The 27,094-nt window shown below is 36.8% G+C and overlaps 1 protein-coding gene and 1 non-coding gene across 9 annotated transcripts in view; both read right to left on the bottom strand.

Annotated features, from left to right (window-relative positions):
• Positions 1 to 27,094, bottom strand: part of RAPGEF6 (Rap guanine nucleotide exchange factor 6) — a 192,166-nt gene that overhangs the window by 51,785 nt on the left and 113,287 nt on the right. For all 8 annotated transcript variants that reach the window (XM_047873242.1, XM_047873234.1, XM_047873224.1 and 5 more), the window contains 5 exons: positions 24,507 to 24,671; positions 21,198 to 21,305; positions 18,420 to 18,623; positions 15,612 to 15,720; positions 6,177 to 6,417 (listed from right to left, as the gene is read on the bottom strand). In XM_047873242.1, coding sequence (XP_047729198.1) covers positions 6,177 to 6,417; positions 15,612 to 15,720; positions 18,420 to 18,623; positions 21,198 to 21,305; positions 24,507 to 24,671 — 827 coding nt within the window. The remainder of the gene's footprint in view (positions 1 to 6,176; positions 6,418 to 15,611; positions 15,721 to 18,419; positions 18,624 to 21,197; positions 21,306 to 24,506; positions 24,672 to 27,094) is intronic.
• On the bottom strand, positions 6,962 to 7,034 carry TRNAN-GUU (transfer RNA asparagine (anticodon GUU)). Its single transcript has one exon. It is a non-coding gene; the product is annotated as a tRNA-Asn (tRNA).

Below are 27,094 nucleotides of genomic sequence, written 5' to 3' on the forward strand. Positions count from 1 at the left end.
AGAGCCTGGAGCCTGTTTCCGATTCTGTGTCTCCCTCTCTCTCTGCCCCTCCCCCGTTCATGCTCTGTCTCTCTCTGTCCCCAAAATAAATAAACGTTGAAAAAAATAAATAAATAAACCCAAACCAAAAAATGGCAGGCTGCAGAAAACAAAGGGACCATATCCGAGTGACAAAGTAAGAGAGGTCTTTAAACATATGAACAACCGGAGAACTGCCCAAACCAGTGATAACTGGGAAAAGATAAGAGGAAGATGGCAAACAGAAAACAATGGGTATATGTGACAAGTACAAAGAAGAAAGAAGAGGGCCAGAAATCAATATAAAGGAAAAAGAATTTTATAGTCTCTGAAGTTTATTCGAGGACACATTATTTCTTGTGTGATGTCTCAAGTCTAATTACTTGGCTACTCCCTAGATGAGAACATCAAAACTACACAAGAAAGCGAACCATCTAAAGTTAATTCCCTTTAAAGTTTTAAAAAATATCAATCAAATGGCCATATGTAAGCAAATAAAGCACTCTTAAAATACTTTAAAGGTGTTACAGAGGCAACTCTAAATCCACTGAAGAGAAAAAAATCAAAAGAAATATAACTCTGTTACTTAAGTTTTAGACACCCCCAAAAGTTCTATAAAACAAAGGATAAATGAAACAGTCCTATATAAAGGACAGCAATGAAAAAGATTTCCATTAGCATCAATGATCAAAACACCACTTGTTTCTAAGAGTTAAACCAATTCTTAGGTAACATTAATTCTTATCTATGTTTTACTCAATGTAGTATTCAACCCAATACTTGTTACACATATAGAGGTATCACAGAATACTTACCTATTATCATGGAATGCATTAAATGAATGGTATGGGATACATCCAGAATGTTAGAGGAGTCAAACACAGGACTTAGGCAGATAAGGCAACTATGCAAGATGAAGTGTGGAGGATGGTTAAATAAACAGCTAAAGAGCTGCTGCTAGTAGCCAGACAAGGAAGACAGAGCTAGGACAAGCAAGACTGCGGAGGAGTTAGGGAAAAGCATGAAGACATGGAAGAGAGCAAAAGTGTTTCAAGAGCCAGCTATGCAAAACCTGGATAATTAGCTACATGACCTCAGGGAAATTTGTTTCTGGACCTTGGTTTCCCCATCTAAAAATATAACTCTCTCTCCCCCAGGACTACTGTAAAGATTAAATGAGGTAATGTGGATGAACATTTTGGCTCAGAGGAAAAAACAATTCCAATTTTTAAGAAGACAGTGAATTACTTTTACTGAAATTAAAACAGAACAGTACAAAACTAGAAAGTACATTTTAAAATTTTAACAGGCTTTCTAATTTATTTTTGAAAACATTATCTGCCAATTTTTGGACACAGACGGTCAAGTAATTAAATCCAAAGAAACAAACTGTTAAAAGAAGTTAGCTGGTCCCATTAATAATCACAGTAGAATCAAATGTAATTGTGTTAAAGAGTTATAATATTCTACTAAAGGGAACTGGCTGCCTTAAGTTACAGTAAGATGGAATTCATTATAAGACTAAGGAAAGTGTATGAAACACTAAAAGTCCTTATCTCTTTTACTGATGTTATTTAACATTACCTCTGCTTTTTAATAATCAAAGACAGGACACTGTAGAGATATATTAATGTAAAGCTGGTTACAAATTCATGGTAATTAAGGTGTGAGCATGTATAAACGAAAACTATACTAATGTTATTATGTACAACCCATGCTATGACACGAATGAAACAGTATCTAATTGGCAAAATATCCATGCTTGTTTGGAAGCTGAATTGATAAAGCCCGTTTGCAAATATAGTAATTACATCATTTCTTACCAAAACAGTCTCCTGAGAAGATGATGCAGTAACAGAAACAACATACTTTTAAAAAATTCCTCAGTAACTCCCCAACACTAACTTTACTTAGAAAAAAAGTATATTTTAGTTTCACATTATGAAACTAAGAAGGCTACATAAACACCTGTATGCTAATAAAAAATAATCCCAATGTTAAAAGCAAACAAAGTATGCTGACAAAAAAAAAAAAAAAGGTGAGAAAAAATAATTTCTGATAAGCAAACAAGACAGTCTACTTATGGGACTGTGTTACAAAGAAGAATATTAAGCTGTTATATAAGCAATTTGTGATTAAAAAACAAAATAAAAGCTGAATGATTTTAAAAAATAGGACATCAGATTTGCTTTTTTTCCACTGATGTTATTGGAAATTAGTAACTATTTTTCTACTTCTAATGTTCAGGAGAATTCTTTCATTTTAAAATTATGTCATGGTTAGGGATTTGGGGAATTATCTATTCTTAATCTCAACTATTTGTTCCTTCCTTATTTTAATATTCTTTGTCTCACAGATACACATACTCTTTCTTGTAGTATTTCGAGGACAATTCTTACAGAAGTGAGTGCTACAAAGACAGAGACCAAGAGCCTTTTTCAAAGAGCCTTGACACACATATGTTCAGAATTGTGGAATTAGACTCATTAAAATTTTTTCTCACTTAAAAAATATTCAAAGTAGAAAATTAAAAAAAATACAGTGAACAAACAAGGAAGAAAACAATTACCTATAAAACCACACCCTACACAAAACCACAACCAACAGTTTTCCTTTTTAGTTATTTTTACAGTATACATTACAATCTAATTAACCAATCCCCTGTAGCTGGACTTCTAGGGTATTTCCAATTTTGTTTCATTATAGGTAATACTACTAAGAATATCTGTATATAAATCTTCATCAATTTATTACTAGAAATGGAATTGTTGAATCAAAGGTATAAACATTTTTAAAACTCTTAATCAAAAAATGCCCAGGGAAACCTGGGTGGCTCAGCTGGTTAAGCCTCCAACTCTTGATTTTGGTTCAGGTCATGATTGTCAGTTCGTGGAATAAGCCCCAGATCCAGCTCCAAGCTGACAGCCAGGAGCCAGTTTGGGATTCTCTCTCGGCCCCTTCCCCAGCTTGCACACACTCTTTCTCACTCAAAATAAATAAATAAAACATTTTTAAAAAATGCCCGAATACTTGATAGAAAGGTTGTCATTTCCTATTTTTTTTTTAATGGTTATTTTTGAGAGAGAGAGGGAGCAGGGGAGGGCAGAGAGAGAGAGAGAGAGAGAGAGAGAGAGAGAGAGAGAGAGAGAGAGGATCTCAAGCAGGCTCCACACTGTCAGCACAGTGCCCAACATGGGGCTCGAACTCAAGAACCGTGAGGTAGTGACCTGAGCTGAAATCAAGAGTCAGACGCTCAACTGACTGAGCCACTCACGTACCTCATATTTCTACAGCAGTTTGAGCTTATTATTTGTCTTATGTTATCAATTCAGGCCCTGATTATTCTCCTGTCAATCTGTGATAAAACAAATGATACACCGTTTTTAAAATAAATTGTGTGTCCTTGATTATTATGGATGTAGAGTATGTGACTCAACGTTCTTTGCCTATTTTTCTATTGAAGTTTCAGTGATTTTATTGTGTACCTATTAAAAATCACCTGAATTCATTTGTAATGATTAAGTGCCAAGAAACAGGACACACATTCATTTTCAAAACTGCAAAGTGACCAGTCTGACAAATCAGTTCTCTGCAAAAAAAAAAAAAAAAAAGGCTCCTATGAAAACCTTTATGATTTCTACTAAAATAACATATTTTTTCTGGTATTTATATGGCTGAAATTATTGGCATTTTACTTCACTGAAACGTGTTTAGAAGAGAGAGCCAGTTTAATATTAACACCTGATGTACAGTATTTTACTAATGTTAGCATTCACAGCGAACAGCCTCCGACTGGCAAAACAGACTCAATAAATACTTGCTAACTACTAAAAGAAAAAACAATTCCCTTCTGAGTTAACTACTTCTACAAGATATTTCATTTTGAGACGTACCAATACAAAGAAATAAGGCTTGAAAACACTCAAACGATTGTTCCTGGCCACCTTCCTTTCCATGCCTACTATAAGCAAAGATAGAATCCAAGAGGTGAAACCAATTCCCACTCCCTGAAGGAGATACTATGGAGATGACAGACTGATTCAGCTGCCTGAAACTTGAACATAGCTACTTGGAATCTGACACTAACAAGCTAAAGTCCAATACAATCACTGTCCTATGGTTCTAGACAACACATGTCACAATTATGCCTCTGTTCAAAATGAAAAACGGTTAAAGGATACATTTATTCTAGATCAAATCCACCAGGGTTTCTAGACATGGAACTCGGGGTAATACCTCCTAAGAATTCCCTTTACAAACTCTTTTCTTTTTGGTCCTCCATTCATTTCCCTTTTCCCCAGTGCTGTCATGCACAATTCTGGTCATCCAAAACTGTCTCCCATCTTTACAATGTAGGCTAGTCCCTCTCATATTCTCCTTACCTCCCATTTATGAGAATAAGACTTCTCTTACAGTGTTTGCTGCCCTGCTGTCATATGACAGTATGCTCAATATTAAAAGAATTTTGCTACTTTAAAGTTAGGATTTTTACAATCTGCTTGCCTCTAGGAGAGCAGTCATTAAGAAAGAAATGAGTGACAATAAACACAGAGCTCAAGATGCTTTAATTCTCTGTGAGCCCCAAATTAAATGAAGAACAAATGTGTTACCTGATTGGAAGTAAGAACTCAAGAAGAAAAGCATGTTGAGATCAGGCAATCTCTGAGATCTTGAACACTATAAAAGCTGAGAGTTGACATTTACCTACTTCCAAGTTGTCCCCTAATTAGTGTCATTATTACAATGACAATGTGCTATACTGTCAACCCCAATACACCAAATACAACTAACAGAGCTTCTATCACTTCCTACTATGACACGATGGAGTCCATCACTTTAGTATAATATTCAAAGTCTTTCATAACTCAGCTCTTCCCTATCTCTCCTGCTTCATCTCTACATGTACACCCAGAGTGTATATAACCTACCAAACTTGTTCCTGTCTTTGTGCACATCAAAACATTTATCACCCTGTAATGCACCATTTGTCTGCTTTCCCTTTTTAGATTACCAACTCTTAGAGGACAAGAAACTTGCTCTATTAATCTTCCTACATTTCTATATTTGGACACTGTCTGTGCCTTGTGTATAAGCATGTGGAGAATAAAGGGTTCCTGATACCAATTCCTTAAAAGTAGTAACTACCTCTTTTCAGCTCTCAAAACCACAGAGCATAGTGCTGGGAACTATAAGGAACTAAACAAATATTTGATTATGTTTTGCTTAAATGTTTTCTTCCTTTTATTTTTTTTCTTCTCTTCTCTTTCTTTTACTAAATTCACTGTGTTAATTTATTCAACAAATACTGAGTGCCTACTGATGTGCTAGGTACTGAGCTGGATTAACACTTCTGTGATTGCTTTATGAAGTAGATAATGTAAAATATACAGATATAATATATACTACACCCATTCCCATCCACTTCAGTGAAATGATTTTCTTAAGTACTTTACAGACCTCAAATTACATTTCAAATCACAAAGTTTCCTTCAGTTTTGGTGACATCTCATTTTAGAAACAAGTAGATTTGACTAAAAAGGTCAGCTTTAGAATTCAGGAAGGAATAAATAGTGCAATAAGAGAAAGATGATTTAGAAGACAAAAAAACTAGCATCCGCAAATTTATCCTCAAGTTTTAAGATGTTCAAATTTGGGAGCACTTGGGTGGCTCAGTCGGTTAAGCATCTGACTCTTGGTTTTGGCTCTGATCATGATCTCACAGTTCAGTGAGTTCGAGCCCCACTGCCAAGGCAGAGCCTGCTTAGGGTTCTCTCCCTCCCTCTCTCTCTGCCCTCCCCAACTCACACTGTCGCTGTCTCTCTCAAAATAAATAAACTGAAAAAAAAAAAAGAAAAAGAAAAAAGATGTCCAAAGGACTTAAATTAGATAAAAAGTACACAAGAAAAGATTTTGTAAAATAAAATGGTCAGTCTTTCCTAAAATTCAAAACAAAGCTACTATAAGAATATATACTCTAGTAGTGGTAATTTCATGGAAATGATGGAAAGATACTAAGATTTTCTTATTTATGGTTTACTTGAAGATTTTATAATGCGTTAGTTGTATAAAAAACAAACTGACCCCAAATTCCCTTCCCCCAAATAAAAACTTTAGAGTCAACAGGAAAATGTCTACATTACTGAGATGATTGTACCTACCTGAACAGTTTTGGAGGCAGGATACTAAACCGTGTTTTATCCAAAATTTTCCTGATTTTGTTTCTTCCACCTGAAACAGTATTTGCTTTTATTTTCTTATTTCCTTTCTCCTGTGATGTCTGTTCGATATCTCCTGGTACATCCTGGATTGAATGGCGATTACTTTTTTTTTCAGCAATTTTAGGAATATGAGGAACTCCATATTTTTCTTGTTCAGTCCTACTAAGTAACTCTTTGAACACTGTGTAAATAAATAAAGTTGTCATTTGTTTTATTCTCATTAGCAAGTTTTTACAAAAACAACAAATTTTAAACATCAATACAGTCACTTTCTATTATTTGGCCTTTCACAGTCTCATCCACTAAACATTATGAAACCTACACCATGCTTCATCAGCTATACCAACTTATCTCTTCATTTTTTTTTATGATTTTATTTTTAATTTTTTTTTTTAACATTTTTATTTATTTTTGAGACAGGGAGAGACAGAGCATGAACAGGGGAGGGTCAGAGAGAGGGAGACACAGAATCTGAAACAGGCTTCAGGCTCTGAGCTGTCAGCACAGAGCCCGACAAGGGGCTTGAACTCCCGGACCACGAGATCATGACCTGAGCCGAAGTCAGCTGCTTAACTGACTGAGTCACCCAGGCGCCCCTAAGATTTTATAGTAATCTCTACACCCAATGTAGGGGCTCAAACTTACAACCCTGAGATCAAGAGTCACATGTGCTACTGACTGAGCCAATGAGATGTCCTTTAAAAAAAATTTTAAGGCAATTTCTACACCCAACATGGGGTTTGAACCCAGGACCCTGGAATCAACAGTCACATGCTCTACCAACTGAGCCAGCCAGGTGCCCCTGTCTTCAGTTTTTATAAATGCCTATACTTCTGATATAGGCCAAAAGGGAAAAAACAAAGTCATTGGCAGAAATGAAAAGGAAGTAGGCAGGCAGCATGTTTGAAAAGTTCAAGGCTTCCTATTTAGCAATATTTGCTATGTAATAATAATAAGCAATATTAACTGCTAATCCTCTCAGATTTTATAAAACCAGATATTTAGATTCTATTATTTATCTTATTTCATATCATAATATATATCACTTGATATGAGATAGAAGTACTGTAGTCATGTTGTTTTGTAAAATTTAGCCATTAAAAAAAGAAAAAAAGAGTTTTGATGGACCTATTTTTGCCAGAAATAAACAGTACTAAATTTAATAATAAATCACCATTTCCTCAAGGTCACATTTATGAGACTCCTGTCACTGAGTAAAGCAGCTAATAAACTTTCACTACAGTGGTCTGAAGTAACAACCAATCATTCTTAGGTAACTTCAGGTCGACCGTAAGTCTAAGGAGTTATTTCATCCTTAAGAACAGTACAAGTGCACTCGAAGATTTGCCTATCTAGTGATCTCTTTGCCTAGATCAGATTTTTTTACCTTGTGAGAGGGGCTATACCTCCTTGGGATCAAGTGAAAAAAAGAAAAATCCATAGAAGACTACGTATCTAGTAACTATTAGTGTCATCTTTTCCAATTAGGATAGCCTATATTACTTAGGTTTCATTAATGTCATGAAAATATTTTTCAGTTGTTTTAAATATGTGTTCTTAAATAAGACCTATCAACTACTAGAGGGGGAAAAAAAACCCACTAAAAAGATAAATGCTAAGGCAGAAGGTAATTTCCTAAGAATTCATGGTGTCTGGGAGGGTCTGAATAAAAGAAAAATGAAGCTACATATTCTTGAATATGAAGGTCTTCAGAAGCTGCAGGTTTCAGTAGTGTTACTTGGAACCTTCATAAAAGAAAAATAAATTTTATAAATGTGCCCACTGAAAAACAGAGAATTGTGATCTTTTTTGTTTTGGGGACAAATCAATCATTTCCTTCAATATCAAACAAGTTACAAGTAAGATCCAATAGACAAAGACTTAAAAGCTGATGCATTACAACACAAAATGGCTTGGTATTCAGTTGTAAAAGTAGATCATCTTGAAAGTTTCAACCAGGATGTTATCACATTACCAAAGCATACTGAAAGTTTATGAAAAGCACATTTTCTGCCTTCAAAATAATAAACATCTTTGGAGTCACCTTTTAAAGATAATTTGCTTGATTAAAATGCAACAAATTCCTTTGAGTTTGTTTAGAAAATTTTGTTTTATTTTAAGCCATGTGGTAAAGGTTAAAATGCCTTTTTGAGGTAAAACTGATACACATCCATGCAAAAAAAAACACTTATTGACCTACAAACACGAAGGCACTACACTATGCGCTCGTAGATAACCCCTATTGCAGAAGAGTAAGTATACAAAATATGGTACGGAAAGATCATAACCAGAGGAATTAAGAAAGCAGGAAAGGGAAAATCTTCCCTAGTTAAGTTGCTGTAAGGTGAGTAGATTTTAACTAGGCAAAGTGAGGGGAAGGAGGAACGACTCTAGGTAGAAGAAATCTCAAGTTCCAAGTCCCTGTGGTAAAAAGAAACAAAGAAAATTAAGATGACTGGAGAAGAAGGCAAAGAAAGGGCCTACAAGTGCTACAGTGAAGAGCAATAGGAAATCTTTAAATGGGCAGCAGATATCCCTGCCTGTGGTATGTACATAAGACAACTCAAGGGTGTACACAGTAGCTTACATCTTCACTGGACTTGTGTATATAGTTATAAATAAAACTGTAGAAATTTTGATTTATAGATGAAGAGAAAACAATAAATTTTAAAAAATCAGTCAAGGTTCAAGACAAAAATTAATAGGTGAGCAAGTGTAATTACAATGCTATTAAAAAGCAATACTAAATATATGAATCAGAAATGAAGGTGCCCAAGAATCAAGGAAAGTAATAAATTGGACTACATGAAGATTAAAAATTTCTCAGTCTCTACAATTACGTACATACGTACACACACACACAACAAGCAAAGTCAAAAGACAACTTGGGAAAATATTTGCAACCCTTCGACTAAAAGATACTGGGGGTGCCTGGGTGGCCCAGTAGGGTAAGTGTCTGACTCTTGATTTTGGCTCAGGTCATGATCTCATGGTTCATGAGATCAAGCGCCACATCGGGCTGTGCTGACAGTGCAGAGCCTGCTTGGGATTCTCTCCTGCCCCTTTCCTGCTCACACTCTCTCCCAAAATAAATAAATATTAAAAAACAAAAAAAAAGACTACAAGATATTGTCCTTTCTTATAACACATTCAAATACATCAATAAAACATGAGTACCTCAAAATAAAAATGGACAAATGACTTTGTAAAAAATAAATGTTAACCTTTGAAAAAAAAAAGGTGCTCAACCTCCCTCATTATTAAATAATGTGTATCAATAAAAATAAAGTTGATTATACCTGCTGCAGAGGCATTCTTATATACTGATAAAGAAAGTGTATGTAGACTGGGGTAAACTTTTGGAAAGTGAAACTGCAGCACTGTTAAAAATTAATTCCACTATGAGAAATTTACCTTCTAGGTCTATCTACATAAGCATAAAAGTATACAGGATTTTTATTTCAACACTGTAAATAGCAAAAACTGAAAACAACCAAAAACACCCATCAATACATTAGCTCAACAGATTATAATGATATTGCAGTGGATTTCTCTGCAATAACAATTATACAAGAATTAAATCTGTATCAACTCCTAAGCAAAGATCCAGAATGCTATACACAGTATGGCTCTACTGTATACCTTTTTTAAATGTTTTCATTTTCAAAACATACACATATAATACTTTTATGAAAACATTAAAATGCTAATAATAAATTATCTGAGTGGTGAGATTTTCAAATGTTAGAAAGTTAGGAAAGCCAGGAGGAATAGATGAGCTAAAATACCAGGGCAAAAAGATGGTAAACGGAGATTGCCTGATGTTTTCTTCTCTCAACATGAAGTCTAAACATGAAACGGGCATCAGGTAGAGAGACTCTGCTAGAGGAAAAAGGATTTTTGATGGCTTCAAGTACTGGCATAAAAACTGGAATACACACAAGGCCCAAAGCAGTGATGCCTTCCTCCATGGGACATATCTACTCCTAAGACAAGGTAGAAGAGCTGGGGACAGGTTCGAAATTTCTTAGTCTCATGGTACTTAGGAGACAAAGTCACACAACAAGGAAGGCTGTGCAACCAATACATGACATATTTCTCTGCTTGGGGTGAGAGGCTCAAGAGCTAAGTTAAAAAATCTCTCAAGGGCCAAATTTCTACAAAAAAATAAGACAAAAAGCTACCAGACTCTGAATCAAAAGCCACGCCTTAGGCAAAAACTGGGAGTGAGGGTAGGAGGACAAGGCTGACAAAACAAAGTATAATTTCCCACAATCTCTCTGTGCTCAGAGACAAAGTTCCATTAGAGAAGGGGCCTGCATCAAACACATGACAAATCTCACTCTCAGTTTGAAACTTGGGTATAGTCTAAGTAATTTTGTAACCTAGCCTGACCCAGCTCAATTCCCCTTACCTTATATGCTTAAACAGAGGAAATGGCAAATCCTTTCTATGAGAAAATACTAATCTGCCTATTTGCTAAGGTTCCTTAGTATACAAAGTACAGCATACAATAAAAAATTGTAAGACACACAAAATAAGACACTTTGATAATAGGGGGGATCAGAGAATAAAAGATAAAACCCATTTTGGAATTAACACACAAGATTTTTGTAATAACCGTTATAAATATATTAAATAAAATAGAGATAAAATGGATGAAAATATGGTTTTGAGAATTGAGTATAAGAGAATTGAGTTTATAAGAGAGATTCAAACAGATATTCTAGAACTAAAAATTATCTAAAATGAAATTCTCTGGCTGTGTTCAAGGGCAGGACGGATACAGAAGAAAAGAGCAAAACTTTGCTTAAACCCAGGTCATTAGAAAATATCCAAACTGAAGCACAAAGAGAGGGAAAAAGGTCAAGAACACAACAGTCTGTAAAAGATGCATGGAACTCAATCTTTTAATATGTAAGTAAGTGAACTCTCACACAAAAAGGAGGCAGAATGGCAAAGGCAATGCCTCAGGTGATGACTGCGACAAAGTTTTGCTATCTTTGTTTAGCCTTCTGTGGGCTGTGGTACAGTTTCCAAAGCTTTGCAGTGTTATCTCCACCTGTTTGCTCTGTGCCACCACTCAGTCTGCCTGGAACCCGAGCAGAGGTCCACTGGCATGCCAGTTCTCCAAGTCTCTGGTGTGCTGAATAGGATCACATCCGTGCACACACACAGGATGGAGGTGAGCTCGGGATCTCATAAACAACTTTATGGAGTCGTCTTCTCTACCTCAGTTATCAACCTACTAACTTCCACAGTTCCTTAGGCTACCCTTTTCAGGCCTTTAGAAAGAAATTGCTGACTCTGGCTCTGTAGGGGCCAATGAGGAGGAAGAGAGAAAGAGTGTGTGTGGGGGCGGGGGGGAAACAATGAAGGAGCCACAGCTCCAGTGAACGGTGAAGAACGTTCCCCTCCCTCAGAAGTCTGGCTTGTGCAGCTGTATTGCTGCTTGGAGGCTGAGGCCTGACAGAATGGGAAAAAAAAGAGGGGGGAAAAACTGTGGGGATTCCTTTTCCCACTCCTCAAGCCAGGCTTCTCCATTTGAACCTTTACCAGTATGTACTCAACCAGGTTTCAGCTTGCCTTGACTCCAGTCCAGTGTTATTGGAGTAAAAAAAAAAAATTAATTAATTAATTTACTCCTGGTAGTGGGACTTTAAATTTTCCAAGTTCTTAAATGATTCTGCCCACGTTTTACTGTTGAGCTGATTGGGAAACAAAGGGTGGCATGTGTTTACTCCATCTTACCTAGAAATGGAACCCTCAATTTGATTTTTAACTTCACAGATACAAGACAGTTACCTAACAGACTGTGTTTGATACTCTGGAACTCCTCTGGTTCTGTTTCTGTTGGTTCTGGATTACACTGACTTGAAAAAAGATTTTTTTTAAAATGTTTATTTCTGAGCAAAGGAGAAACACAGAGTGTGAGAGGGGAAGGGGCAGAGAGCGAGGGAGATAAGGAATCCGAAGCAGGCTCCAGGCTCTGAGCTGTCAGCATAGCGCCCAATTGGGGCTCGAACTCACAGACTGTGAGATCATGACCTAAGCTGAAGTCAGACACTTAACTGACTGAGCAACCTAGGTGCCCGGGGATTACACTGACTTTTAAGAGAGCCTCACAATCTTTGATTGTTTGCTTAACTCTGTATTTGAAATTATTTTTACAAATAATAGGTTATTGGGCGCCTGGGTAGCTCACTTGGTTAAGCGTCCTACTCTTCATTTCAGCTGAGGTCATGATATCACGGTTTGTGGGTTTGAGCCCCACATCGGGCTCCAGAGTGAGTGCAGAGCCTGCTAGGCATTTTCTTTCTCTTTCTCTCTCTCTCTCTCTCTCTCAAAATAAATAAATAAACTAAAAAAAAAAAAAAAAACATTAAAAAAGACACAAATAATAGGTTACTGCTGGAATCCTCAAAAGATTTTTATGTTCTTTTGCCAGGCACCTGAGGTCCCAGGGCTAGAGCCAGGGCCAAAATTTGAGGTCTTTCCGAGTTGCTTAGAGTACAACCCACATCCACTTTAGAGTAAGCCATTCAAGGTCCCAATCTTCAACAAAGGTTATTATGCTTGAGCGTTCTGGCCTTGGTGGGTTCTAACACTAGAAACCTGTGATTTTATCCTGCAGTTCTTCCTCTCAGCTACATTCTATGGATTGATAATGTCCATGGAAAAAAAAAGACATCCTTTTGGGGTATGGTTTCAGGAGGTGGGAAGGGATGTAACACATCCAGTTTTGTGTTCCTAGCAAGTGCAGGATTCCAAAGCTTTAGACTTTTGCTAGGAGTCTACTGCCCAAAGAGGCTGTCTTTCAAGAGCTTTCCTGTACTGGTGAGTGTCTCAGAGCAGATATGGCTCCAGTTCACGTCTTTCCAGTCCGATTCTCTCTCTGTTCTATGTCAGGTAGTTGTTAGCTCTCTTTTTGGATTGTTGCACTTGTTTGTAACTACTTTTTATATTTTAGTCTACCTTTTCTGGTTATTCTCCAATACTGGAAACAGAAAGTTAAAACAAGTTTAATTCATTTTGCTCAGATTTCAGGTGCCCTTTGAATTAGAAGATTTGCATCCTTCTTTCACTCTGGGAAAGTCTCGGCTATTGTTGCATCGACATTACTTTACATTTTGTTTTTGTCATTGCTATCATCCTGTAAGTCACTCTGAGTTACTTCTTTTTCAATGACTGTTTCTTTTTTCCTAATATCCTGTTCTTATTTTAAGGGATAACTCTTTAAATCTGAGCACGGTTCTAGAAATGTTTTTCTTCTCTTCTTTAAATTAACTACTTTCCTCAGATTCCGTAAGCTCAGTTATTATGTTTCCCACCATGCCTCAATGATTCTTGTTCTCCTACACCTAGCTGTCAGTTTTAGGGGCGCCTAGGTGGCTCAGTCAGTTGAGCATCTGACTTCGGCTCAGGTCATGATCTCACAGTTTGTGCGTTTGAGCCCCGCGTTGGGCTCTGTGCTGACAGCTCAGAGCATGAAGCCTATTTCAGATTCTGTGTCTCCCTCTCTCTCTGCCTCTCCTCCACTCACACTCTTTGTGTCTCTCTCTCTCAGAAATAAACAAACATAAAAAAAAAAAAATCTGTGTTCTGGTCACAGTTTTCCTGTCTGTAGGTGTTCTGACTGCGAGCTCCATATAGGACAACCTAAGTGCTCATCTCTGCTTCACTGTAATGTCAGAATTACCAGGGCTTCATTCCAGGTACCACATCCATACTAAAATGCTCCATTTTTAAAAATGCTTTATTACTATTACTTTGAGATACTCTTTGGTGTTTTGCTTGGGGTAAAGTTGGCTGACCATTCTCTGCTAAGGGTAAGGAAGGAGGTATTGAGGACATGGGCCCTCTTTTGCAGTACCACAACCTACCCGCTACCACATCCCATCTAGAGTTCTATTGGGCAAATGTCTCTCACCACTCAAGGAGTCCTGAAGTGGTGGCTTCCCTGCCTTTTGTACCTTTCAGATCTATTTTTTCTATTTCCCATGGGCCATGTTATTAATCACCAAATAGTACTATCTTTATATTTTTATACATAATAGTATGTGATACCAGGTAATAATTATTACGTTCGGGCACAAAAAGTTCAAGGTCTTTGATCCTTGTAAGACCCCTATGAAATACATCTAAACAAAGTCAAGCTTGGAGACACTAAATCAGATGCTCTAAGACACAGAGCAAGCTCTGCTTTCTTACTTTTCAAAATCAGAAATCTTTTTTATTTAACCCAAAAGTTGATGTTTCTAGATACTAGTCCAAACTCCAGGAAACCCAGGAACTGTGAAGGCTCACTTATTTGACGCTAAACTAATATAATATTAGGAAATTGCCGAAGGAGTTATATATCAGACTTAATAGGACATAATTCAGTAAAAAGGACTCCACTGAAAAGAGGAAAAATACCAAATGTTTCATTTTTCATTATGACTAAGTGCAGTATGAGGAGCAGTGAAAGTGAAAAAATAAAACATACTTCCTTTTCCATAGGCACAGTTTTTAAATTCAACTCCTAGCTTTCAAAATGCAACCCAGATGACCTGAAGAAATTTTCCCCAACTTCATTTAGACTCTTAAATTTTCTTTGATAATTTTCAAACTATTATGCTGGTTTTATTATCGCCCTTCTCAGAATTTCATTGAATACCCTATGGTATCTAAGGAAACCCAGTTACAATAAGTCTTCCCTAAAAAGCAGGGGGGCGGGGAGGAGGAACCAACAAAGAAAAAAAAAATGCAAGCGCAAGCTTTAGTCTTTGCTTCAAATAGAAACATGATCAAAATACTCTGCAGACACAGTAATCAACATTTTTAGAGAGAAAGGCAGAGTACACTGTTATTAAAAATCTGGAATTCAGTGATTAATTCTTTTACTCAATTTAGTTTCATGAAACAGCCAATCTAGCATTCGTATTATTATTTCAGAAAGCTAGCTAAAACATTAGCAATAGTCTGAGTTGCCCATTAGCAGGGGAAATAAAAGCCTGATTATGATTTTTATGCTTCATACAGGTCATTCTAAGTTTCACTCAGTATCTCCCAGCAAAGTACAGTACATAATACCTCTTCAGTAGACATTTCACATGTCTAACCAAATGTACGTGCACACCTCTTTTAAAACTTATTTTTGTAAGATACCAAAATAATGCAAACGATGAAAAATGAAAATTCTAGAATACACAGTACTTACTATACCTCAACACTGAAGTTCCTAAAAATGATCAAGGAGCTCAAACAGAAACATGTTTGTATTTTATTATTTTCCTTTTCATTGATGACTTTTGCTTTTAATTAACAAAACAAACAAAAACAATAAACAAAAAGCAGAAGAAAAAACCTTTCAGTTTTTACAACAAAACTCACCAAAAATGTTGGTCTTCACAGTAAGTGCAAGGTGAGTATTATTCCTTAAAATTTCAACGGCCTTTGCAAATGTAATGTTCTCAAAGTTTTGTCCATTTACTTCCATTATCTTGAAGAAAAATACAAATTATGACAGAAACAATATTAGCTACTTCTGCAACCTTAGGTGTAATGGTGAAAAAAATGACACTTGAACAAAATGCACCCATATGTGAACAATGTTCATCTCTACGAGAAGTGGAATTACCACTTAATTTTTTTCTCTATATTCTATTTCCCCAAATCACTACTAAAAACATTTTTTGAAAGTTCATTCCCTCTGAGATCAAAGAAAAAATTTTTAAAAAACAGGATGGTTTATATATGAAACAAAAATAAAACAAATTTTTAATGTCTATTTATTTTTGAGAGAGACAGAGCACGAGTAAGGGAGGGACAGAGGGAGAGGGAGACACAGAGTCTGAAGCAGGCTCCAGCTCAGCACAAAGCCCGATGCAAAGCTCCAACTCACGAAGCAAAAGATCATGACCTGAGTTGAAGTCGTACACTTAACCAACTAAGCCACCCAGATGCCCCTATATATGAAGGAGAATTTTAAATCAAGACACATCAGCTCATAAAAATTAGTGCTTGTGTATGTATGTGTAAATTTTACTGAAATATTCTAAATGCAAATTTATTGCTTTTAAAAGACAGAATTCATTCAAAAGTGATACTTTAAATATATCTACTATCCTTTGCTGGTGCTGAATCAGGAAGTCGAAAAGCAGCAAGTACAACTGTGATGGATTCTTGCATGTGATGTGCTGACCCTTCACCGAAGGCTTCCCAAACTTGGCTGTACCTCTAAATCATACAGAAAGCTTATTTAAAAAATACTAAATCTAACAAAAAAGGATAAAGAGATAAACATAATGAGGAAAAAAGCCACAAAAAACAGGTAATCAGCACAGAGGACAGATGTCAGGACTCACACAATGATTCCAACACGGTAAAAAAAAAGACTGAGAAACAAAATATGAAAAGAAAGAGAAACCACAGAAGTAAAATGCGGAGTTGAAAGAAGTCTTGAGTCTACACATTGAAATGGCTCGAGTATCGTGCAAAGATAATAAAGAGATCTATTTTTTAACATATCCCAAAGAAAAATTTGAATTCCACGGACACTGAACAAAGAATCTTTAAGCACCACTGTGGAGTTGGGGGGGGTTGGGGATGGGTAGGAGGACAAACAAAGGAAGCTAGAAAAGAAAAAATAAAGGTTGGTTTGGACTTCTCTTGGGCCATACTAAAATGATGTGATACTTTTCTATAACATCAATGCTCTGAGGGATAAATAACTGTGAACAAAGAATTTTATACCCCACCGAACAAAAGCATTATCAAACATGCAGGGACACAAAAAACTATAGTATTTATAGGCCCTATATAAGACAAGAACTAGAAGAGATTCGAAAAGTACTAGAAGACACTGGTGAAATGAATCTTAATCATGGGGGCATGTGGCACAGATGAAATGGAGGTGATCAATGACATCAGTAAGGAAGATGTAAATGTGTACATGGTTATTAGTGATAAAACTCCGAAACTTAACGCCAATGTCAAAAGTATTCTCAAAAGGTAAATAATGTTAAAAATGACTTAATAATCTAGATCTAACATTTCAGATAATTTTAACAATAACTGAGAAGACTTGAAGGAAGAGGTAAAACGCAGATAAATTTTCTCTCAACAATGAAATAATCTGATTTCATTGTTTTTTTCCTTCCCTGTGAAGAATGAGATGATCAAATGAGTTTAAAATAAAATACTAGAACATTAAATACACTGATTCTGGAATTCTAGCTACTAGAAATTGTTAATGAATGGTGTGGGGTTAGGCCCAGAAATCTGTTTTTAAAAAGTTCCCTTAGTGGAAGAAGGGGATCATTAAAATTTTAAACCAGCTTCTTAACCCTTGCACCCGGTATTTGGGCCGGGTAAGTCTCTGTTGTGCGAGTGTCCTGCTGTGGGGTGCTGGAGGCTGCTTAGCAGCATCCCTGGCCTCTAACCACTTCATGCTAAGAGTAACTTCTGGATCATGAGAATCAAAATTATCTCTAGACATGCCAAATGTCTCCTGGGGGGAGAAAATCACTCCCAGTTGAGAAGCACTGCTCTGCAGTGTGGAAGTTTTTACAATGTGAATGCATTCATAATTTAAAAAGAAAAGCGCTAGTATAGTTTAGTTAAAAGTCAAATAAAGCCACACTCTAAATGAAAAAATGAACAAACAAAACTTTAAAATGGGGAAACATAACCTTCCCAAGTGATTTAGCTAAATTTGAAAAATGACTCTTTGGTGTGCATGCGAATCACCTAGAGAGAGCACTCTGTTAAAAATACAGATTCCTGGACCTCATCATGGCAGAATGTCACTAGTACAATTAGTAGAACTGAGGTAGGCTTAGGAATTGCATTTTTTAGTAACAAGGTTCTCAGGAATCACATTTTGGAATACACTGCTCTACAGTTATCAAATGCGTATACAGAGATAATAAATCCCCTCCAACTTCCTCCCGGGGTCTCCTTCATTTTCGTAGTCCCTTGCCCGGCTTCCTCTACTTATGGATGTAGTTCTGTTACCATAGGACCACTACTTAAGCTAAACCATTATTTATGGCAATCTTTGGCCACTTACCTTTTAATGTTAATTAAATTTCCTTACATTGGTCATGCTTACTTGAAGAAATATCACATGAGAAAAAAAGTAGCAGACATTTTATTTATAAGAAGGCTTTTAATTCAAGTGGTTGTGTATTTATTTACCTGATCACCACGTTTCAGTCCCGCATCAGCAGCTTTGCTACTGGGTTCTACTCCTTCAACAAAAATACCAAATCCCTTCTCACTTCCTCCATTAAGGCTGAAATGCAGAGGGGACTCCCGGGAAGCCTTTTGCAGCACAACCTGCCTCCACTTGGCCTTTGCAGCACAGGCAATATTCAATAACCGGAGATGACCATTCATTTTCTAAAAAGCAAAAAAGAGTAGAATGTATATAAATGTATGGATTTATTCCTATAGGCTTTTAAAAATCACCTAAAATCATCAGAGTTAGAGTTACATTTAAATACAGAGTAAAACACATACGAGTCAGGGTAAATAAAACTGAAGGAGGGAAAGCTTCCACCGGAGAGCACTCTCAAGATTTCTCAATAGTTATTTTTTTTATTTTTTTTTTTATTTTTTTTTTTCAACGTTTATTTATTTTGGGGACAGAGAGAGACAGAGCATGAATGGGGGAGGGGCAGAGAGAGAGGGAGACACAGAATCTGAAACAGGATCCAGGCTCTGAGCCATCAGCCCAGAGCCCGACGTGGGGCTCAAACTCACGGACCGCGAGATCGTGACCTGGCTGAAGTCGGATGCTTAACCGACTGCGCCACCCAGGCGCCCCATCAATAGTTATTTTTTAAAACGTCTAGATAGTCACAGGTCAGAAGAGATTTCAAAATGATGTCCCACTTAGAAAGGGAAGACAAAAAAATTACTTCTCATGGCATGAACTTTCCTAATACATATTCTAGTGCTATCTTGCTTATCTCCTGGCTGTTACATCAATCCAGAATCTTGCAGGACCTGAATCATCCTTCTGAATAATGTCTAACAGTCAAAGACACATTCAAGTCTCTGCCTCTTCAAAGTACATTAGTCCTGTATTATTTCAGGTCTTTTTTATGCCTGATAACATTCTAACTTTCAGGTTTTAACACCAATTTAATATTCAACTATTCTCCAATAGCATAGTATGTGTATATCTCATGTCCATAAAAAGCAGCTAAAGTTTTTTCAAGGCAGGGACCTAACCTTACACCTGTTCTTTTTTTTTTTTAATTTTTTTTCAATGTTTATTTATTTTTGGGACAGAGAGAGACAGAGCATGAATGGGGGAGGGGCAGAGAGAGAGGGAGACACAGAATCGGAAACAGCCTCCAGGCTCTGAGCCATCAGCCCAGAGCCTGACGCGGGGCTCGAACTCCCGGACCGCGAGATCGTGACCTGGCTGAAGTCGGACGCTTAACCGACTGCGCCACCCAGGCGCCCCTACACCTGTTCTTATCCTATGCAACACTTTGGAGTACAATGTAGAATTTAATAAATATCTGATGACTGAATGATTACCAAAAAAGAAATCCCACAACTGTAAGGCAATTTCTGTTTTCCATCAGCCCACGAAAATCTACACAGTGAGCACTGGAAAACCCATATGATGGTGGTGAGCTCCTATGGCCTCTTAAGTTCCCCAGCCTCTGTTCATTCTTCCCATTCTTCACAGAGCTGGAGTGCTGCTGGGAAAGCTAGAGAACTAAAAGATATGGGAACAGACGAAAATCTGCTGCTCTGTCCCTTTGTTCAACTCCATCCACTTATACTCTTGAGTAAAATCAATGATTCTTGGGCATTTGCTATGTGACAGGTTTTCCTTTCAGATGGTTACTTTCATTATAGCTCATTATAATCCTCATAACAGAAACTACGGACTACTATACATAAAACAACTGAGGCATAAAAAGGTTAAGCAACTTGTCCAAGTTCACATATCTAACATGTGGTATAGTTTGAATGCTATTTCAGGCAATCTAACTCCTGAGCTGCATTATTAATTTACTTCCTAAAATCTCAAGGTGCCTGGAGCAGACAATTCAGTTCCAGTTCATAGTTTTATATTTGACACAGTAAATTAATTATAAATAGCCACTGTCAAAGTTAACAGGACCTTGAGGGGATTATCTTAGGTGTTATATATTTAGAACAAGTGAAATCACATGCAGAAGGGAAACTCATAAAGTCTAATGTAGATCTGATACATAAAGCAGGCCTTAAAGGTTGCACAGAGTTCAAATAGCAAGAGGAGAAGCAAAGACTTTAAGTTTGAGAGAATTAGTGAAGAATATAAAATAATCCTGTTGGCTAAAATCAAGGGTACCCAGAAAAAATACTGAAGATGTAGGTGAGGTACCTGAATATATAGACAAGGAATTACTTTGGTAGGAAGTACCTTAGCTTATTTACAAAGAGAAAAATATTCATCTTATTTGTGGCCTAAAAACAATCTCTGGCCATATAAAATCGCTAGAACAAAGAAATACTAGAACTAAAATTAGCCATTATAAAAGATTAGGCATAATCAAATGAGCCCCTCAATGCGGAGTGAAAAAGAAATGGCTGAGAGGGGCTATAGGAAATAGGTGTACGCTAAAATTAGTGACGCAGGTGACTATAGCAAATGAATGGACATCTTGGCCAGGGAATTCAAGGCAGAGAAAGAAGTAGCCCACATATACACTAGAGATCATAAGACTGGCTGACTGGCTGGAGACAGCAACATCATCAGCCTTAAAACGAACACAGAAGAGTCAGGAAGAAGCCTGATTTCTGTTTGGGTTAATGGCAGAGAATGAGCAGAATCTAAAATATAAATTTCAAAGTTCTTAGAGCAGACATTCAAGACACAAGAGAGAATGGAAGTGTTCTGAGGTGCTGTTATTTGAGGATCAGGGAGATCCCTAAATCCTGAAGAAAATAAATTCTTTGGAGTCTTACTGTATCTTCCAGATTTTTTTCAAATTCCTCCAGAAATCGAGTCATAGCAGGATCACCTTCAAAATCATTAAAGTGATTGTTTACCCATAATAACACAATCCGTGTTACCTGTAGAAACATGAAGGAGACAGTATAGTTATGAGAGGCATTCTTTCTGTAGAAGTATATTACAAAAGCATGTCCAAAACTGAGGGGGAACTGAGCTATATGGCTAACCCCTTCGCCCTCTATCCTGCACACAAAGGGTTCATTCTAATATGCAGGCATGGTTTGGTCTGAGTTTTTGCTTCCTTGGGTGCACAAGCAACATAGAGAGCCAAGACTGGACCCACAGTGAGAAAACACAAGCCTGTTTACTAAGCTATAAGAAGCACACAGGATGTATACCTCAGACAGTATCCTAAAATACAAGCTTCTAAAGGGCAGGCAATCATATCAAGAGCCTTTACATAGTCAAGAACATGTTTAATCAAAATTATTAACAAACTACATCTGAAACCTACTTTGTTAGAAATACTGTGAGTCTTCAAAATTGTAAAGTGGTTTGATTACTTTGTACCACAGATTAACAGAAAAATTAATGAAGTTGAACCGAATAATGTACCTAACAATGGAAATAATTTAAGTCATTTTTTTTTTTTTTTTAACTCTGGTAGGATACACACAAAAGCCACCATTTAAACCACCGTAAGGTATACAATTCAGTGGCATTTTGTAGTTATAGGTGTGCAACTATCACCATTACCTAGTTCCAGAACATTTTTATCACCCATTAAGGAGTCAGTCACCTCACATTCTGCCCTCTCTTCTATGTGGAATATTTCATACAAACTGTGACCTTTTGTGTCTGGCTTCTTTCACTTAGCATTAACGTTTTCAAGATTGATCCATGTTGTGGCATGTACTACATTCCTTTTTATGGCTGAATTAATACTTCATTATGGCTATACCACATTTTGTTTATCCATCCATCAGTTAATAGACATTCGGGTTGTTTCCCCCTTTTGGCTATAGTCGGTAGTGCTATGAACGTCGGTATATAAATTTTTGTTTGCATACCTACTTTCAGTTCTTCTGAAAAAATACTAAGAGTAAATGCCAGGTTATATGCTAATTCTGTTTTACTCTTTGAAGAAATGCCAAACTGTTTTCCAGAGTAGCTATAACATTTTACATTACTATCAACAATGTCTGAGAATTTCATTTTCTCCAGTCACATCCTTGGCAGTGCTTGTTATTTCCTTTCCTTTTTGAAAAGCCATCCTAGGGGGTGTGAAGCAGGATCTCACTGTGGTTTTTTAAAGCCTTTTTTTTTTTTAACGTTTATTTTTGAGAGAGAGAGAGAGTGAGAGAGCGAGAGAGCGTGCGCGCACATGGAGGAGGGCAGAGAGAGGAAACACAGAATCCCCAGAAGGCTCCGCAATGTCAGCGCAGATCCCAACACACAGGGCTCAAACTCATGGCCTGAGCCGAAAGTGAGTCGGACGCCTAACAGAATGAGCCACCCAGGTGCCCCTCTGTCTGTGGTTTTAATTTGCATTTCCTTATAACGAATGATGTTAAACGTTTTTTTAAGATTCTAGTTTTTTATTTAATCTCTACCCCTAACGTGGGGATGGAACTCCTGAACTGAGATCAAGAGTTGCATGCTCCACCATCTGAGCCAGCTAGGTGCTCCTTAAACATCTTTTTCATGTGTTTGCTAGCTATTTAAGTATCTGCTTTGGAAAAATCTCTATTCAAGCCCTTTATTTCTTTTTTCTTTTAAAAGCTTTTTTTTTTTTTTTTTTTTTTAACATTTATTTGTTTTTGAGAGACACAGCACAAGCAGGGGGAGGAGCAGAGCAGAGACACAGAATCTGAAGCAGGTTTCAGGATCTGAGATGTCAGCACAGAGCCTGATGCGGGACTCGAACTTATGCACCGTGAGATCATGACCTGAGTGGAACTTGGACACTTAACCGACTGAGTCACCCAGGCTCCCCAAAGCCCTTTGTCTGTTTCTAAGTTGTGTTGTATCTTTGTTGTTGGACTATAAGGGTACTTTACACATTCTGGATACTAGACCCTTATCAGATAGAAGATTTGCAAATATATTCTCCCATTCCATGTGTTTCCTTTTAATTTACTGTTTTAATTTTGATGAAGTTCAATCTATGTTTTTTTTCCTTCATTGCTTATGCTCTGAATATCATATCTAAGAAACGACTGCCAAATCCAAGGTCATGATTTTTCTTTTAAGTTTTAAATGAAAAAAAGTTTTATTTTTGTAAAAATAGCACGTGATCACTGCAAAAGATTTAAACAATACATAAGGATACAAAAAAGTTTAATACAGTCAATGATTTTAAATCTCCTAAGAGTTTTATAGTGTTAGCTCTCGTATTTAGGTAACCTACTTTGAGTTAATTCTGTATATAATGTAAGGTAAAGGTCCAATTTCATTCTTTTGCATGTAAATATCTAGTTGTCCCTCACTTATATTTTGCTCATTCTTTATTTAGCATGCCTTTATTTCTTCAGCAACTGAAGTACCTACACATAACTCCAAAGGGCATTGGGAGGGTTGGGGATGGGGGGGCAAGCCTGTAGTTCTGAACACCTTAGTTTCCTAAACAAGAGAATTCTACAGTCTAGCCACATCTAATTGTTTCATTTAAAATATAACTCAGAAAGATACACCAAGCAATTATGGCCCTTTTTTAATTTTTCTTAAAATAACTAACTTCCTACCAATTTGCTGAGGTATTGCAAGTCTTCCCATTAAATGTACAAACACTCCATGAAATAAGCTAAGATTATCTACAACAGCAAACAATGTTTAATGACAAGAAAAAAATACTCAAAGGTAGATTTAAAATAAGTCGCTGCAGGGATATATTAAGGACAAAAAGATTATTTTAAAATGATAAAAGTGTAAACCCCCCAAATCAACATATTGCTATTTGGGGCTTACAATCAATCTAAGATCACTTGAAAATAATTTACTTGATGAATAGTCTTTCTAACTATTAATCACCTTTTAAGTGTTTTACTGATCTTCATGAACAAACATTTTGATAGAGTTCAAAACACTCTCAAGCAGCTATCATGTTTTTTGAGTTTATAGCTTTATCACAGCCTATTTCAATTTTTAACTTTTAAGGCTCATTTCCACTTTTAACATGCTGTTTTGTCACAAAACTAAGTAGAGAAATGTTGTTTAGGTTAAGTGAATCCTGTTATCAAAATAAATATTTATCAATTGCAAAAGATTTTATAAATAGAATTTAAAGGTTAGAATCACTTTTTCATATTTATAAAACCAACCTTATCCCTTAAGCTGTCAATTTTAAACCATTCCAACAGTTTGATCCCAACATCCAAAGGACTCTGAAGAAATGTTCTGTAAGTTAGTAGGAAATCTTCTATATAAGTTGGGTCCACGATGGAATGCTCTTCTATTAAATGCATGATGAGACGTTCAGGTGTTGCCTAAAAATCCAAGGATACAAAAGATTATTAAATAAATCAACAGCTCAGGAAACAAAGAACTCTACTGAGTTCCCTTTGTAGAGTGACTTCCCTTTGTAGTCACTCTATTACACAAGTTCTCAAAGTAGAGTTTTACCCTTAAAACACTTAATACTGGGAAACGGTAGTCTTTATAGCTTGTAATCCACCAGCACCCAGAGGCTGGAAGACAGAAAAGGCAGAGGAATGAAAATATCCAAAAGTATTTACTGTTATAGCTGTTTTTCCTAGCATTTTACCATAGGAGGGCTTTTGCATTTCAGTGATTTACCCCTGATGTGGCCTGGGGTAAAAAAATGACAATAATGTCATTTTTCTACAACTGGTAGAAATGGGAAGATGACTGTCTTAAGGCACCAGAGAGAAGTAGTACAAGTTAAACTTGAATTAAGTAAGAAAAAAAAGAAAAAAAAAGCTTTCCTCCAAATTTAATTATCCTTAAATCTCTTCTGCCCAGGATATAGAAACAATACACTAATTCAAGACCATGTGTTTCACTGTTTTAACTTCCTAGAAAAGAAGTTTCTTCTTCAATGGTTTCTCCATGCTAGTTCACCATCTTGAGAGGAAACACAAGTTCTATATATAGTTTTTACATTAATTCAGAGTTTTAACCACTTGCCTGTCTCCAAGTTTATAAAAAGGAATGTAAACATTTATCTGCTGCTCTGCTTTGAGCTTCTGAATCAATGTTAAAATTTATTACCTTTGCAGCCTTTTCTTAACTGTATACAGAGAACAAATATAAAAATAAATCAGATGTTAAACCAAATATAGAAAATACTGTCCATAATCCCCAATTTCAATTTGTTGCATTCATCCAAACAATGTCATCGGTCAGAATAACTGTATGGTAAACATACATTCATACTAACAATGTTATCTAAGAATTTATTGAAAAAAAAAGTATGCAAATCACTTCTCTAGAACAAAGTCAAACTAAGCATCTTCATATAACCTATTTAAGGGACAAGGCAACCACAGGTCATTCCTATTCTTCTACCCTTCACAACACTCTAAGTCAAAGAGTACCAAGTTGGGTTTATCATTCGCAGGCCACTCTTGAAGTCTTTATTTTTTCTTAAAGTTTATTTCTTTATTTCGAAAGACAGCACATGCGCGTGCACTCAAGAGGGGGAGGGGCAGAGAAAGAGAGAGGCAGAGAGAGAATCCCAAGCTGGATCCATGCTGTCAGTGCAGAGTCTGCCACAGGGCTGGATCTCATGAAGCATGAGATCATGACCTGAGCCAAAATCAAGAATCAGACACTTAACCTACTGAGCCACCCAGGCACCCCTCGACTGAAGCCTTTAAATCTGGAGGAACTGATGAACATGTTAAAGAAAGGCCATTATTCTGACTGGCTAAACACTGGGGCAGGATGCCTGCAGAGACTAAGATGTATATCAAGAACTGTTTTTTAAAGGTGAGCCCCCATAGGCATGCAGAGTCACATCACCGAAGTGCTCACTAGTATTCAACAAGGTGGGATTCTGGGAGACATGGTGAGCAGAGTTGGCAGGCCAAGGAAATGACTGCCATGGTTACACTGGCAGGACAGAGGCTGGTTATGATAAATAAGTAAATACAAAAAACGTACAAGAGCCACTGACCGGAGAAGGTATTTACAAACATAAGAAGGGAAAGGATAAGCAAAACTGTGGTATCAAAACTGGGAGTACTGTTATGAACTTATGATTGTTACAAATAGAGACACATACAATGTTACAGATGTGAATGCAATATAGTAAATACATACATATACTTCCTAGCTCTGTCTGATCAGAGGCTCTAGAAGCAATGACACCTAAGTAGCAATGAACAGAGTAGGCGCCCCTATGTTGGATTTAAAAAAAAAAAAAAGAAAAAAAAAAAGATTTTTAAGTAATCTCTACACCCAATGCAGGCTTGAACTCACAACCCAGAGCCACATGCTTCAACTGACTGAGCCAGACAGGCACACGAGACACGGTGGCTTTTAAAAGCTAATCTCGGGGCGCCTGGGTGGCTCAATCAGTTAAGTATCTGACTCTTGATCTCAGCTCATGTCATGATCTCGCAGTTCGTGGGATCGAGCCCTGTGTCGGGCTCTACAGTGACAGCATGAAACTTGCTGCTTGGGATTCTCTCTCTCCCTCTGCTGCTCCCCTGCTTGCACTCCCTCTCTCAAAATAAATAAACTTTTAAAAAATGCTATTCTCGACTAGTAGGATCTAGAGCTCTCCAGAGAAATGGCTGATTCCAAAGCTGGAAAAGGAAAAGCACAATATGACACTGGAGCATCTTGTTTTGCAGAGAATAAAAAAGCTGTTAAAAACCAATGGGGACATATCAAAAGAATAAATAGAGTCAGCCTTATGAAGTTCCCACCAAATCTGGGACAA

The sequence above is a fragment of the Prionailurus viverrinus genome, chromosome A1, assembly GCF_022837055.1.
Source record: "Prionailurus viverrinus isolate Anna chromosome A1, UM_Priviv_1.0, whole genome shotgun sequence".
Taxonomy (NCBI): Eukaryota; Metazoa; Chordata; class Mammalia; order Carnivora; family Felidae; genus Prionailurus; species Prionailurus viverrinus.